Genomic DNA, 14605 nt, shown 5'->3' on the forward strand with positions numbered 1-14605 from the left:
TGCATTTCCCAGCATGCCAGGGACGATCCTTGCCTGAGAGGTCAGCGGTGTGCTCCCACATCCTGTTGTATATATTGGTTTGTATTCTCTACTGTCTGACCGACACTTCATTTGGTATGTGAGGCTGAGAGGTGGTCGTGAGTGACCCAGGTGACCCTAATCGGGCCACTTCCTTCACTCATGCCAAGAGGCGTTAGCATCCAGAAACCCATTGTGAGACAATCTACAACAGTGTATGAAAAAACATTTATTGGCCCTTAGATATGTTATTTCTTTATACAGAGTAAAGCAGTGTGTGTGTGCATATCAGATCCTGGATAATATAGAGATTCAACAAAAGTTACTTGCATTTTCCAGTACTCTTATACATTCTCCAGTTGTCTTTTTTCTGTTGGTCCAGCTTTATGAAAAGTAGCTTTCCTCATCTTGCTCATTCACCTTCTTCCTTTCCTTCATCTAATGAAAGACTATCTGCAATGCACTTCACTTTGTAGAACTCCAGAGCAAGTGTAAAGATATTAGGAATGTTTAGCCCTGGCAATGGTTGGTGTTGATTTAAGGTGACAAAGGTCACTTTTTGAGGCTTTGGTGATGTGCTCATACACAGGTATTTGTTTGTGCCTGACACTGTAGCATTAACCGGGCCTGGTGTTTTTCAGTTTGAGCATTCAGTAAAATTATAGTTTCTCGCTGACAAATCTGGATTTGCTTTGTAGAAATGCTTCAACACATTTAATCTTTGACTCTTAATGATATCACTGTTGTTTCCCCAAATATGATGCGCCATGGGATGTCAGTATGTGGCTTGCCACAGGTGTGGACTTTTTCTACCTCTGTGCAGTGTTCTTTCTTTACTTTTCAACTTCCTTTTCTAACTTACAGTCTCGAACTGTCTTATCACTCAGAATTACTTTCTTTTCTGCTTTTTCTCGGAACTAAGTTATGCTGTGTTTATCACTTTTATGACATGGTTGTTTGTATGCCACGTGTGCACTATATGCGATATATAATATTGTGTTCATTATGTAAAGCGCTCTGATACCCTACCTTGGGTCTGGCTATCGCTATAGAAAACTCTAAAAATAAAATAAAATGTATGTTTTACTCACTCTAGACTGCAATTGCCTATACACACTGACATTTATTTTATTTGCTGTATCTGGAAATCCAGTTTGGATATTTTCAAACAAACTGGGTTTTTTTTGTACAAGTTCCAGTTTTCTAGCTTTTTATTAACAAGTTTTATGACTCAATGTTCCAGTCGTTTAGGGTACGTGGCCTAGAAATATCTGAACATTAGATTGTTCTTATATTTGAAGGTCCAGGAAAGAATATCATGCCCTCTTCTTTTTCCTGTAGGAGACAAGTTCCCGATTGTTCCCCTTGTTAAAACATGAACAGACTTACCATGATCTGGCATCACAACAGTGGGGGAATTGTAGTTTTTGCACTATTTCTATCACCATAAACAAACCCCTTTGCACAGGTTGGATGGGTTGCATTTTTGTTTTATTCTGGGTGAAGGTATTCAGCCAACGCTTGAAAATGGAGGAGCTATCAATCTACAGTTGTATTATTTATCTATTTCCTCCAAATTTATACCGCATATGTGCTTGATGATGTGTTCTGGACTAGAGTTTTAAACCACGTCCCACATTCGCTCCACCGTATGGAATTTCACTGCAGTCAGTGTCTTCCTGTTGGGATTTCTTTTAGAACACATGAATAATAATGCTTATTGATATGCCAAGGCTTTCTAGGATAATTTTCTTAACCATTTTTAATATTCCTCAATTTAGGTAATCTGGTCCAACCTTATGCCTTTTTGGGTCTATAAAATTCAATTTCTGCTTGCTGTTTTAGGGACAGGAACGTTCACAATGTACAAATACCACACCAAGTATTATTATTTGTACAGAACTGCATCTGTTGCCACTACTCAACTGATCCCTGGGCCAGATTTGGGCACCGTTTGTGTGCGATGGGCCTGTCTTTTCTGCAGTGTGGATGTGCAGATGCATATGCATAGTAATGACTAACTCAAACTCAATTCTTAATCCACATTTACTGCACACTTACAGTGAATCACCTGTGTGTGTTCGCTGATAGGTTCTTAGATTTGATGACTAATTATATATCTTCCCATATTTACTGCACCTGTTTGTTTTTTCCTTTGTGAGTTTGCTGATGGCGCCAAAGGTGTGATGAGTCATTAAAGCACTTTCCACATTCACTACATGGGTATGGTTTTTCCCCAGTGTGTCTTCTCTGATGGACTTGTAAGTATGATGAGTTTCTAAATTTCTTTCCGCATTCACTGCACATATATGGCTTTTCTCCAGTGTGTATACGCTGATGGTTCCTTAAGTGTGAAGACTGAATAAAACTCTTCCCACATTCATTGCAGACATGTGCTTTTTCTCCTGTGTGGATTTGCAGATGGCGTCTTAGTGTTGATGACTGACAGAAACTCTTTCCACATTCACTACACCTGTGTGACTTTTCTCCTGTGTGTGTTCGCTGATGAGACCTTAGATTTGATGATCTATTAAACCTCTTCCCACATTCACTGCACTCATATGTTTTTTCTCCTGTGTGCATTCGCTGATGGACCTTAAGGTAAAATGACTGATTAAAACTCTTCCCACATATAATGCACCTGTACGGTTTTTCTCCTGTATGCATTTTCTGATGTATCTTTAGTGCTGACAACTGTGAAAAGTTCTTCCCGCATTCATTGCAGCTGTATGGCTTTTCTCCTGTGTGTATTCTCAGATGTACCATTAGATTTGTTGACTGAGTAAAGCTTTTCCCACATTCACTGCATGTGTGTGATTTTTCTCCTGTGTGAATTTGCAGATGGCACTTTAGTGTTGATGACTGACTAAAGCTCATCCCACATTCACTGCACATGTGCGTCCTTTCTCCTGTGTGTATTCGTAGATGGGTTTTTAGGTGTGATAATTGATTAAAATGTTTCCCACATTCACTACACCTATATGGTTTTTCCCCGGTGTGTGTTCGCTGATGGACCCTTAGGTTTGAGGACTCATTAAAACTCTTCCCACATTCACTGCACGCATATGGTTTTTCTCCTGTATGAGTTCGTAGATGGCGCTCCAGCATTGATAAATATTTAAAGCTTTTCCCACATTCATTGCATATGTATGCATTCCCCCCGCTGTGTGTTTTTAGATGACACTCTGGCTTTGATGAGTGTTTCAAGGGCTTCCAGCACAAACTTTGGCTGTACAGTTTTTGTCCACTGTGTGTTTGCTGATGGAGCTTTAGGTCTGATGCCTCATAAACATTCTCCCCACAGTCACTGTAACCGTAGGATTTTTCTCCAGTGTGCGTTTGCAGATGATCCCTTAGGTAGGATGAGTATTCAAAGTGCATCCCACATTCACTGCAGGTGTATGCATTTCCCCCCATGTGCGTTTCAAAATGACATCTTAGTGATAATGATTGGCTGAAGCTCAACCCACATTCACTGCATGTGATTTGGTTGTCTTCTGTGTGTATTTGCTGATGGGCACTTATTTTTGAAGGTTCACTAAAGATCTTCCCACATTTGTTGCAGGAGTACGTTTCTTCTCCAATGTGTGTTCTCTGGTGGATCGTTAGGGCTGAAGATTGACTGAAGCTATTCCAACTTTCTTTGCACCTGTATGGTTTTCCCTCTGTGTGTGTTCCCTGATGGGGTTCTAGGTGTGATGAAAATGTATCGTTATTCACAAATTCATTGCATGTGAATAGTTCTTCTATTGAGGTATGAGCCTGTTGATTTACAACTTTTTTGCAAGCATCCAATGAATGTGTTTGCTCATGGGCCATCATAGTAGCTAAAACATGAAGACAGTCAAATTATCTGCATGAGTACAGTATTTCAGAAATGTGCATTCCAATTTAACTAAACAGTTGAAAGGATACCAACATTGACGCACTGCTGAAGTGCATGGCATCTGTACGGGAGGCATGCAGTCTTTATAACGGATCACATTATTTAAAAAAGTAAACTAAGAACAAGTCTTGTTATAGGGTACGCCCATTCCAGAAAATGATGTGCCTTGTAAAACAACAGGGCCCCCTCTTTATTTTCACCTTACCCTGTGTGGTCACACTTCATGGATTCTCCGTGTGTGGATTTGTTTCTGGTTTGTAAGGTGTGGCTGACAAGGTCTGGTAATTACGCTAACAGAACAGCATGGTTGAGTCTTGTTGTAGCCACATTATACTGATATCAGGCCAAGAGCACTGTTGTGCACATTTTTCTGCTGGATTTTATGTAACAGTGCTGTTCCAATGATTTCTTATCAAACAGGCCTCATGGTTTCCTAATGTGGATGTGCACATACGCTTTCTTCACTGGATTTCACGGTCAGCTTCTTGCAGGGTGTGTCTGATCACAAGGGAATGCTTCAGTCTTTTACTGCATTCTTAAATTTTGAGTAGCCAAGAGTGCAATTTCTAATTCTTCTTCCTGAGATCTGATAGTTTTCCAGTATAATATTTTCTTCAATATTCGTCATCAATTTATAAATTCATGGATCTGTTGGAAGTAAAGAGATCTGAAATCATTAAAAGCATAGGCTGCATGCAGAAGATTGTCTATACACAGCTCATAACTTATCTAGAAAACAAATTATGAACACTTCATAACTTAGAGCATAGACAACAAGTGAGTAGAGAGATGGTGGCATTGGGGGGACCCAGAAAGAAAGAGGAAGGAAGGAAAAGAGAGGAAACTGTTGAGGAAAGATTCAGCTTGAGGGCTGAAGAAAGCAATAAGAGATTGATGGTGAGAGAGATGAGAAAATTAGATGGAAAACAGAGCTGGAGAAAGAATAACAGATGGAGAGAGAAAGACAGAGAGCAACACATTTTGGGATAAATCTTTGAAGAAAAGCAATGTTTTGCCTTTTTTTAAATAATTCTTCAAAATATTTTTGATATTTCAATACCTCAATTAAACTGATTACTAGAAACATGATCTGATTTTAAGATCTTTATTCAAAGTATACAGAGAACACTGCAGCCAGCACATCAGTTTTGATAGTTAATTAAATCAACATCCTGACCCTCTTATATTAGGTAAAGAAGTGATGTTACAGCGGGATTTGCAACACCATTTCATAAAAGCATTGTTTACTATTTTTGATATCTCACTTTGATTTGTGCTTACTTGTATTAAGACCCTAGAACAAACCAAGATAGAAATAGTAATCACTCAGCTCTCAGCAGTGGTAGATGCTTTGAAGCTGGAGTGAAATCCCACTGTGGGTGCCATGTTTTGTCAACTTTATGATGGTGCTTTCTCTTCTTAGCATCGTACTGCCAGCACCAACATGGTGTATTAACAGTGCTCCACTAGTGATACCGAAGTATACAGTAATTCACAACTATTCTACCCGTCTTTGGTTTTTCCTCCAACATCACCTAGTATTTTGGCCCCCATTAATAATACGAGCATTTGTAAAGCGCGTAGCTGCCTCAGGCGAGGTGTCCCAGCGCTGAAAATGGCGGATAGCAGAGCAGAGGGATCTGTGCAGTTATTCCTGTTGTCCAAAGAGCCAGGTGTTCAGCGCCTTTCTGAACTCTAACTCGGAGTTAGTCCGAGATTGTCATCTTAACTCCTCACTCTCCCACAGTATTGCTGCCTAGCCACTAACTATGAGGCTGTGGTAAAGGTGGGGAAATTGCCAGGCAGATAGTGTTAGTCTCACCCGCTGCCACCAGCAGCCTTGTAAGCATTGGACAGCAGTATTTGTTGCTTATATGGTCTGGTGGGACAAAAGATTTTAGACTTGCGAGGACACTGCACGAGAGAGCAGAAGACAGATGATATTAGCCCGGCATTCCAAAGCACCACATGCTCATGTTTATAAGGTATGTAAGTGAGGCCATGCTTTACAATATCCAAAATATTGAGTTCTGCTGCTCCTTATTCTATGATTCAGAAAAGGGGGTGGTGATGAACAGAGTGTCTGAATTAAGCAGACCACTCTTACCCAGTCCAAAGATCAGGGCTTGATCCATCACCGTTATTTATCTCACTGTACCATCCCAGCTCAGAACCTGGCTATATGCAAATTAGTCTGTCCCTGGCCCAGTGCATCATGGGAACAGGGCAGACTAAACTACCAAGCCAATTCTTCACCAGAAAGGAGATAAGCTACCGGGGACCGGTTTCTGGCATTTCAGCCGTCTTCGGGCCGGCTTGCTTGAATCCTGATGGTGCAGTGAGAAAGGGACTCATGTCTGAGTATACCCTGCCACACCTATAGTGGCCAAAAACGATTCAGAAAAGGGGGTGGTGATGAACAGAGTGTCTGAATTAAGCAGACCACTCTTACCCAGTCCAAAGATCAGGGCTTGATCCATCACCGTTATTTATCTCACTGTACCATCCCAGCTCAGAACCTGGCTATATGCAAATTAGTCTGTCCCTGGCCCAGTGCATCATGGGAACAGGGCAGACTAAACTACCAAGCCAATTCTTCACCAGAAAGGAGACAAGCTACCGGGGACCGGTTTCTGGCATTTCAGTCGTCTTCGGCCCGGCTTGCTTGAATCCTGATGGTGCAGTGAGAAAGGGACTCATGTCTGAGTATACCCTGCCACACCTATAGTGGCCAAAAACGATTCAGAAAAGGGGGTGGTGATGAACAGAGTGTCTGAATTAAGCAGACCACTCTTACCCAGTCCAAAGATCAGGGCTTGATCCATCACCGTTATTTATCTCACTGTACCATACCAGCTCAGAACCTGGCTATATGCAAATTAGTCTGTCCCTGGCCCAGTGCATCATGGGAACAGGGCAGACCAAACTACCAAGCCAATTCTTATACTGGGAAGGAAACAAGCTACCACCCCCTTTTCTGAATCATTTTTGTCCACCATAAGCGTGGAAGGGTATACTCAGATGTGAGTCCCTAGCTCATTGCACCATCAGGATTCAAGCAAGCCGGGCCGAAGACGGCTGAAATGCCAGAAACCGGTCCCCGGTAGCTTGTTTCCTTCCCAGTATAAGAATTGGCTTGGTAGTTTGGTCTGCCCTGTTCCCATGATGCACTGGGCCAGGGTCAGACTAATTTGCATATAGCCAAGTTCTGAGCTGGGATGGTGCAGTGAGCTAAAAAACGGTGATGGATCAAGCCCTGATCTTTGGACTGGGTAAGAGTGGTCTGCTTAATTCAGACACTCTGTTCATCACCACCCCCTTTTCTGGCTCCTTATTCTATGTTCATGTTATGATTCTCTAGTATTTTAGTTGTTGTGATTGGAGTTCTGGACTTTTTGGTTCCGTCCAGAGGTGTCAGGGTACAACACCCAAAGACCCCGGAGTTCCACCTGCCTTGGTGCACAAATGAACAGAAACACGGGCTTCTCGATGGTGGCGTCAAAGACCAAAGGTTTATTACTGCAGGGACACAGAAGTCACAGAATCTACACACGGGCAGAAACTAGGAGCCTGTTCGATTTGTACAAAGTGGGTTGCTCCTTATATACGGTTTTTTATGCTAGGGGCAAATTCTTTACATGTAATACATTCCCAAAACCTTCGTGTCTAAAACAATAAATATTTAGTGTTACACAGGAACCGTCGATAATATCTGGGGCCAAACATTGCGAAGAGAGGGGTTCCCACTAGTTTGTCACAATTCCCTGTCAATATTGCATTCAGGACCCGGACCGCCTCATCGTAAAGTTCGTTACCTCCCCCTAATAAAGATTCAGAAAGAAAGAAACAGAGCCAGGTGTGGGAGATAGAAAAGTGGGATAAGGGATGTTTGTGGGTTGTAAATGGGCAAGGCTACCGGCTTCGGCCGCCTAATCATGATCAGGTACAATGGACACGAAGACCAGTTTGGCAGGGCTGGCCTCGGGCAGAGGAGGCAGCCTTTGTCGAGTCATGCAGCTACAGCGTGATCTGGTTTAAGGTGCACGTGTCATGTAAGAGGTGAATCTCCGGCTAAGGCTACGTGTCCTTAATCAAAGTGGAGTGAATGAAGTGATCCGAGGCTATTGCATATGTGAGGGCAAGGAAACACAAAATGGCGGTGGCCATGGTCTAAGATGGATGCCGTGGGTATATCAGAAATATGTCAATGGAAGGAGTGCTCTTGCTCGTAGCGTAGCGAAAACACTAGGATATACTAAATGGATCATTTGCGGTTCACTGATACCAATATTAGGTATTTCCGACAAACTTAAAAACACGGTTTCAAGTCGTCACAGAACCGTCACGGAACCTCAGACCCTCCTTTTGCCCTTACATAGGCAATTACTCAGTCTATGTCAGAATCTAGTTCTATGCTCATCAGGTCAGTGACATGTTGTTGTATCATCATCCTTTCTCGTGTCTTTTCTCCAAACGCAGGTGGTTTTCTGAGACAAGTCGCAGCACAAAGACTACACAGAGCAGGACCACACTGGATAATCAGACAACATGAGAATAGGAATACTAGGATGACACCAATGACCATTAAAACCTTCCATCCCCACGCTGAGATCAGAGTCCAAAACCACTCCATGAAGGACCAGTTTCCCTTGTCTACATGTATGGAGTCTGAAATCTTGTGCAACTTAGAGATCGCCTCATAGACTGTTGGAGCATTATTAGGAATAAAGACACAGCAGCTCGATTGGATCATTCTGCATACCCCACCTCGATCTGCAAGTATAACGTCTAGAACCATACGGTTCTGCAACGTCATGAGCCTATCCGCCTGAAGCTCAGCTGTCAGATTGCTAAGGGCACCAGCAGTTTCAGTAATAGTAGATTCAACTACCCGTGTTAGCTGACGTATGTTTCTACTATTGGCCATAGGTCCCCAGAACGGAAGGAAGCCTTTGAAGAAGTCTCCGGCTTCCTGACCAGCGGTATCTTCCTTGCTGAAGACACCTCTCGCTACTCTTGTTCTGTGGTAATCGGGTGAAGCAGTGTATGTCGGAGGCAATAATCGAGCAATATAACATGATCCTGAGAAGTCGGCAGGCAACCATGTATAAGCTCTGTCTCGACAAATGAAATAGGTACCCCTAGCAGTAAGAAAGGCAGGGGAAGAGTTAGCCGGAAACACATAAGTCTCTACGCACTCACTCCTCCCTAGCTGAGCTCTCGGATTTCTCCCATTACCTTGCAAACAGACCTGACCTCGGTGAGGTACGACCCAGATTGGAGTTGAGCTTTTACGCTTGCTTTCTCCTAAACTAAGGCGATACTCTGAAGTATTCCAACTTAAATATACTCGCAATTCGTCTCTAGGGTATGATGGAGTATTATTGACGTCCTTGACCATGTCAATAATTCCCTGGACTAAAGCTTTGTTAGCAGAGTTATATTTAGTGGAACGTGGTGGACGTGGAGGATAGGTTTCAAGGGCATAAGCAAAGATGGTTTGGAAGGCCTGAAATGATCCATTATAGCTGTAAGGCAAAACCAGATATGGAATACCTTTATCCATAGTGTGAGGTATCAAGCCACATACCCAGCAGTCTGTAGTGTTAACTACCAGTTGGTGTTGGTGCAAGAGCTGTACAAAAGTGTTGTTGGTGAATTCTGAGCGTCTGGCTTGCTCATGTTCCGGAAACGGGTGAAAAGAGTGTATAGAGGAAACAGTAGAAATAGCAGGGTTAAGGGGAGGTACTGTAGAAACTGGAACAAAAATCAAATTTATGCTAAAGACGATTCCACCCACCAATGTTGCTAAAACAATCAAAAATGTAACAGCACATTGCATCAAGAAACATTTGCTGTGAAGAATTCTATTAAGTCTGTTTCTGCGAACGTAAATCACATTCTTTCGTTGCAGCGCAGGAAGCTCCATCTTCTACAATCCGCTCGCGACCACTGATGATGTGTACGTAGATGAAAATGCCTCTATCAGCCCTGGGAGTTCCCAGAACTAACAGAAAGATCGACCTTGTGTCAGACCCCTGCAAATTCAAACTAGGCACACAGCCACGACCCTACGGCTACCCAGACGGCAAGGCAATTTTAAAAAAACAATAAACAATAGCAAACTTCCTGGCTGAAGGCAAAAGGTTCAATATATCAAAAATCACAATATGCAGTTGCCTGCTTTATTTGTCCTTTTTATGGCTTCTAAGGTTGTATCTCTTCTTCGCTGGTACTGTCTGATCGGAAAATAGTGTATTACTAGTAGTTGTTGCAGAGTTTAAGTTCGCAGATAGCAAAGTTCCTTCTGATGCCGGAGTCAAATGTTCAGTGTTCAAAGGAGTCTTTTCAGGAGGAGAGTCAGGTTTCAAAGTGTCAGTAATCAAATCGGCATCGCTGAAAGGGATAAATTTCGGAGTAATTTCAGATTCGGAGGCACCAATTCCCTTCTTCACCCAGTCGTCGTAGGGCAGCGGCAAAGGAACACGCTTTACGTGAGAGGCGTGAATCCAATGCTTACGGCCAGCGACACGTACGGCTGTCCTCGTTGCCAGTAGGACCTGGAAGGGGCCGATGTAGCGAGGTTGAAGATTCTTTGTCCTCGCAAAATTTCTGACCACCACGTGGTCGCCGGGTTTCAGCTGATGCCCTGGACTCTCCGGAGGTTTTGGCAAAGCATCAAAGACCTGTTGATGAATAAGACTCAATTTAGCAGTCAAGTCGTAAAGGTAGTCTATCAACATAGGATATTCAATGGAGCACAATTGTTTAGGCCTTGGCACACCCCAGATATTTGCCGGGCGGCCAAACACAATCTCATATGGAGAAAGCCCTATTCTAGAATGCACTGTTGCTCTTGTTGATAACAAGGCCAAAGGAAGTGCGTCTGGCCAGGCTAAACCTGTGGATGCTTGTATTTTGGCTATCTTAAGCTTCAGAGTGCCATTATAACCCTCGACTAAACCAGCAGACTGGGGATGGTTTGCACTGTGGAATTTTTGTTTCACTCCTAGACCAGCACACACACTCTGCATAACTTTCCCTATAAACTCACTTCCGTTATCTGACCATACGATCCGTGGCATTCCAAACCTAGGGAAAAATTCCTTGAGAAGAATTTTGGCAGTTGATAGGGCAGTGTTGTCTTTTAGTGGGTATGCTTCTATCCACCTGGAAAAAGCACAAACTACCACCAGGACGTACTTTAAATTGTTGCAGCGTTCCATGTGAATGAAGTCTAACTGAATCACTTCGAAGGGGCAGGAAGGAGGAGCGAAATGGCCAGCTGGAGTTGGAGTTCCCTTGCCAGGATTATGCATCAAGCACACCATGCAGTTTTTCACCACTCTCTCTGCACACTTACTGATTCCCTCATTCTTCCAGACCGGAGCTAACATCTTACATATCCCTTTAGAACTTATATGCGCAACTCCATGTGCCATCGTCACTACTGCAAGCACATATGCATCAGGCAACATCCAACGCTGCTGTTCTGTCAAATCAATCCAACATCCATTTGAGTCCAATTTGCCCGTACTTTCTCTCCATACACGTTTCTCTTCCTCAGTCGCTTCTTTCTGAATCTCTTTCACACTTTCCATAGTGTCTTCACACATTCCAGACTCAGCAATCCATCTTGCAGACGTAGCAACGTACATTCTACTCATCGTGTCTCTAGCTGTCTGCTTAGCAGCTTCATCAGCAAAGGCATTCCCACGACCAACATCATCCGTGATTGCTTTATGAGCAGCACTGCACTTCACAATCGCAACTTCAGTCGGCAAGGTTAGAGATTCCAACAAGTCGTTAACTAGCTGACCATGTTGGATCTTAGTCCCATGGGACGTAATGAAACCTCTTTCTCTCCACAACCGGCCAAAACTATGGGCCACGCCAAATGCGTACTGACTGTCTGTAAACACATTCACTCTCTTTCCCTTAGCTAAAACACACGCTCTCGTTAGAGCTATTAATTCTGCAGCTTGGGCAGAATTCTGACTCACTCTCGCAGTCTCCACAATCGTCTTCAAAGTCGTTACCGCATAAGCAGCAGTCACATCACCATTCTCCAATTTAAAACATGACCCGTCCACATACAGCGTACCATCTGGGTTGGATAGAGGAGTATCTTTTAAATCGATACGTCCTTTTGTCTCTTCCTCCGTTTTGAAATAACAGTCATGTGGCTCAGAATCACTCGACTCTTGATCAGTCGGCAACAATGTTGCTGGATTCAATACATTGCATCTTTTGATCTGAATATGACTCGCTAATAATGTCAGCTCGTAACCAGATAATCTCGCACTAGTAAGGTGTTGTGTCTTCGTTCGGTTCATGAGTGTATCCACTGCATGAGGAACCATGACCACTAACATATTGTTCATCACCAAACCAGCAGATTGTCGAATGGAAGCCGCAGCTGCCGCTGTAGCCCTCAAACAACTAGGTAACGCTCTGGCTACCGGATCTAATGTTGATGAAAAATACGCACAAGGGCGTTGTTTATCACCAAATTTCTGTGTCAGAACACTCAACGCGCAACCTTCTCTTTCGTGAACGTAGAGCGTGAATGGCTTGCTGTAATCAGGTGTACCCAATACAGGAGCTGAACACAATGCTTTTCGCAATTCAGTAAAACTCTCTTGACATTCATCAGACCATGGCACCGGACTCGGAACATTTTTCCCAGTCAAAGCTACCAACGGTTTTGCTAAAAGAGAAAAATTTGGGATCCACTGCCTACAGTAAGAGGTAATACCTAGGAAGGCACGTACTTCTCTCTGTGTGCGTGGAACACTCATCTGCGTAATTGCTTTTATTCTTTCTGGGGTCAACTTCCTTCCCTCCTTTGACAAGAGATGACCTAGGTAGGTCACTTCTTGGCAGCAGTATTGCATTTTTGAAGGTGACACCTTATGATTCAAATTAGACAAATGATGCAATAGGGAAATTGTAGCTGCTTTGCAAGTTTCCTTGTCATCTGCAGCCACTAAAAGATCGTCTACATACTGCACTAGGGCCGAACCTGGAGGAAGGACAAAAGAATCTAACTGACTTTTTAAAGCTTGACTGTAACTGGATGGACTTTCACAATAGCCTTGTGGAGCGCGTTTAAATCTGAAACTGCGACCTCCTAGACAGAAGCCGAAAATATCCCTACTTTCTTCGGCTATCGGAATGCTAAAGAAAGCATTCTTTAGGTCTATAACTGAGAACCATGTAGCTGTAGCAGGTATCAATGTTAACAAGGCAGTAATGTCTGGCACTACAGGAAACTGCGGAATTACAATCTTATTAACTTCTCTAAGGTCTATGACAAATCTATAAACTGGAGGTTTTGTAGGGTCAGTTCGCTTCAGAATCGGTAATACAGGACTGTTACAGACATTTCCTCTAGTTTCCTCAACCACACCCTTCTTGATCAAATCTTGCACAATCAATAAAAGTGCACGCTCACCTTCACTCGATATTTTATACTGGGGAATTCTTGGAAATTTCACATTTGCTTTCAAAGTTACTACATACGGTGGAATTTCTAGGAGACCTACATCATTAGGACCAGTCGCCCAAAGAGAATCAGGGAGTGAACGTAGCTCCGGCGGGAGTGCGTCCATTGACAAGTACATCGGAGAGGTGATATTTTTACCCAGTGTAAGCTGTACCCCTTCCGGAGAACAGTACAATGTCGCATATAGTCGTTTTAACAAATCTAAACCAAGCAAATTTTCATTACAACCTGTCGTCAAAATCAGGGGTGCTTTCAATTGGCACGGTCCAACAGAAATAGACAAAGGACCAGATATCGGGTTGTACACAGGGGCGCCTGAAAAACCTACGGAAACATTTGTTGAGCCAGACAAAGGTGCGCCAGGGAGTTTCGCATGCATGATAGAACTTTTTGCGGCACCAGTATCCAACAGAAACGGTTCGACCACACCTGATGTTGCTACTGCGACATAAGGCCCACTCTGATCCACTGGAACTGATACTACTCCCTCTCTCTGTCCATGGCTGTCCTAGTACCCATTTTGTTGAAAACCCTCTTCTACTTCACAATAATCTTCAACAAGATATTGCTGAGATCTATTTTGCTGAACAGATTGTCCATTTCGTTGATCAAAGTGATTGGAGGGACGATCATTCGTTTGTGGAGGCATAGCACCTCGTCCTCGTCCTCTAGAATTCTGCACAAAACCACCACGACCTCTTTGAGCTGCTGCTGCATTATTCTGCGCTAAGATCGGACATTCATTTTTATAGTGACCCTCTTTCTTGCAGTACGCGCATTGATTCCACTGATATTGAGGTCTTGATGTACTATAATCTGTCCTTTGGTATGAGTTTTGCTGCGTATTAGTCTGGTTCGTGCGAGGCGGATACGCCTGCTGCAAAAGAACTTTAGTTTTTAAATCTTTCGTTTTCTTTTCTGATTTTTCCTTTTCCTCTTTATCCCTATTTTCGTAGTACTGCGCAGTCGCAAGTATTTGCGCTGTCGTAGATACAGCCCACGCACTTTCTGAGTCTTTTAATTTATTGCATAATTCAGGTAACAAATTATGCACAAATTTATCGACAAACAATCTTTGTCCTCCTTCTGTACTCATGTCCTGACCACTATGATCCACAAAAGTTTCTTCGAACCTCGTGAAGAAGTCCGAGACACTTTCGTCTTTCTTTTGCTTACATGCTGACAACTTGTCC

General features: G+C 43.1%; 1 protein-coding gene across 1 annotated transcript in view; it reads right to left on the reverse strand.

The window, feature by feature from the left end:
- Positions 1-234: 234 nt before the first annotated feature.
- The window catches only part of LOC147689511 (uncharacterized), a 120090-nt gene continuing 105719 nt past the window's right edge, over positions 235-14605 (reverse strand). Inside the window, exon 2 of the mRNA XM_086936897.1 lies at positions 235-4552. Coding sequence (XP_086793023.1) covers positions 2149-3840 — 1692 coding nt within the window. The 5' untranslated portion in view covers positions 3841-4552 and the 3' untranslated portion in view covers positions 235-2148. The remainder of the gene's footprint in view (positions 4553-14605) is intronic.

This window comes from Lissotriton vulgaris, chromosome 9 (genome assembly GCF_964263255.1).
Source record: "Lissotriton vulgaris chromosome 9, aLisVul1.2, whole genome shotgun sequence".
In the NCBI taxonomy this organism is placed as follows: Eukaryota; Metazoa; Chordata; class Amphibia; order Caudata; family Salamandridae; genus Lissotriton; species Lissotriton vulgaris.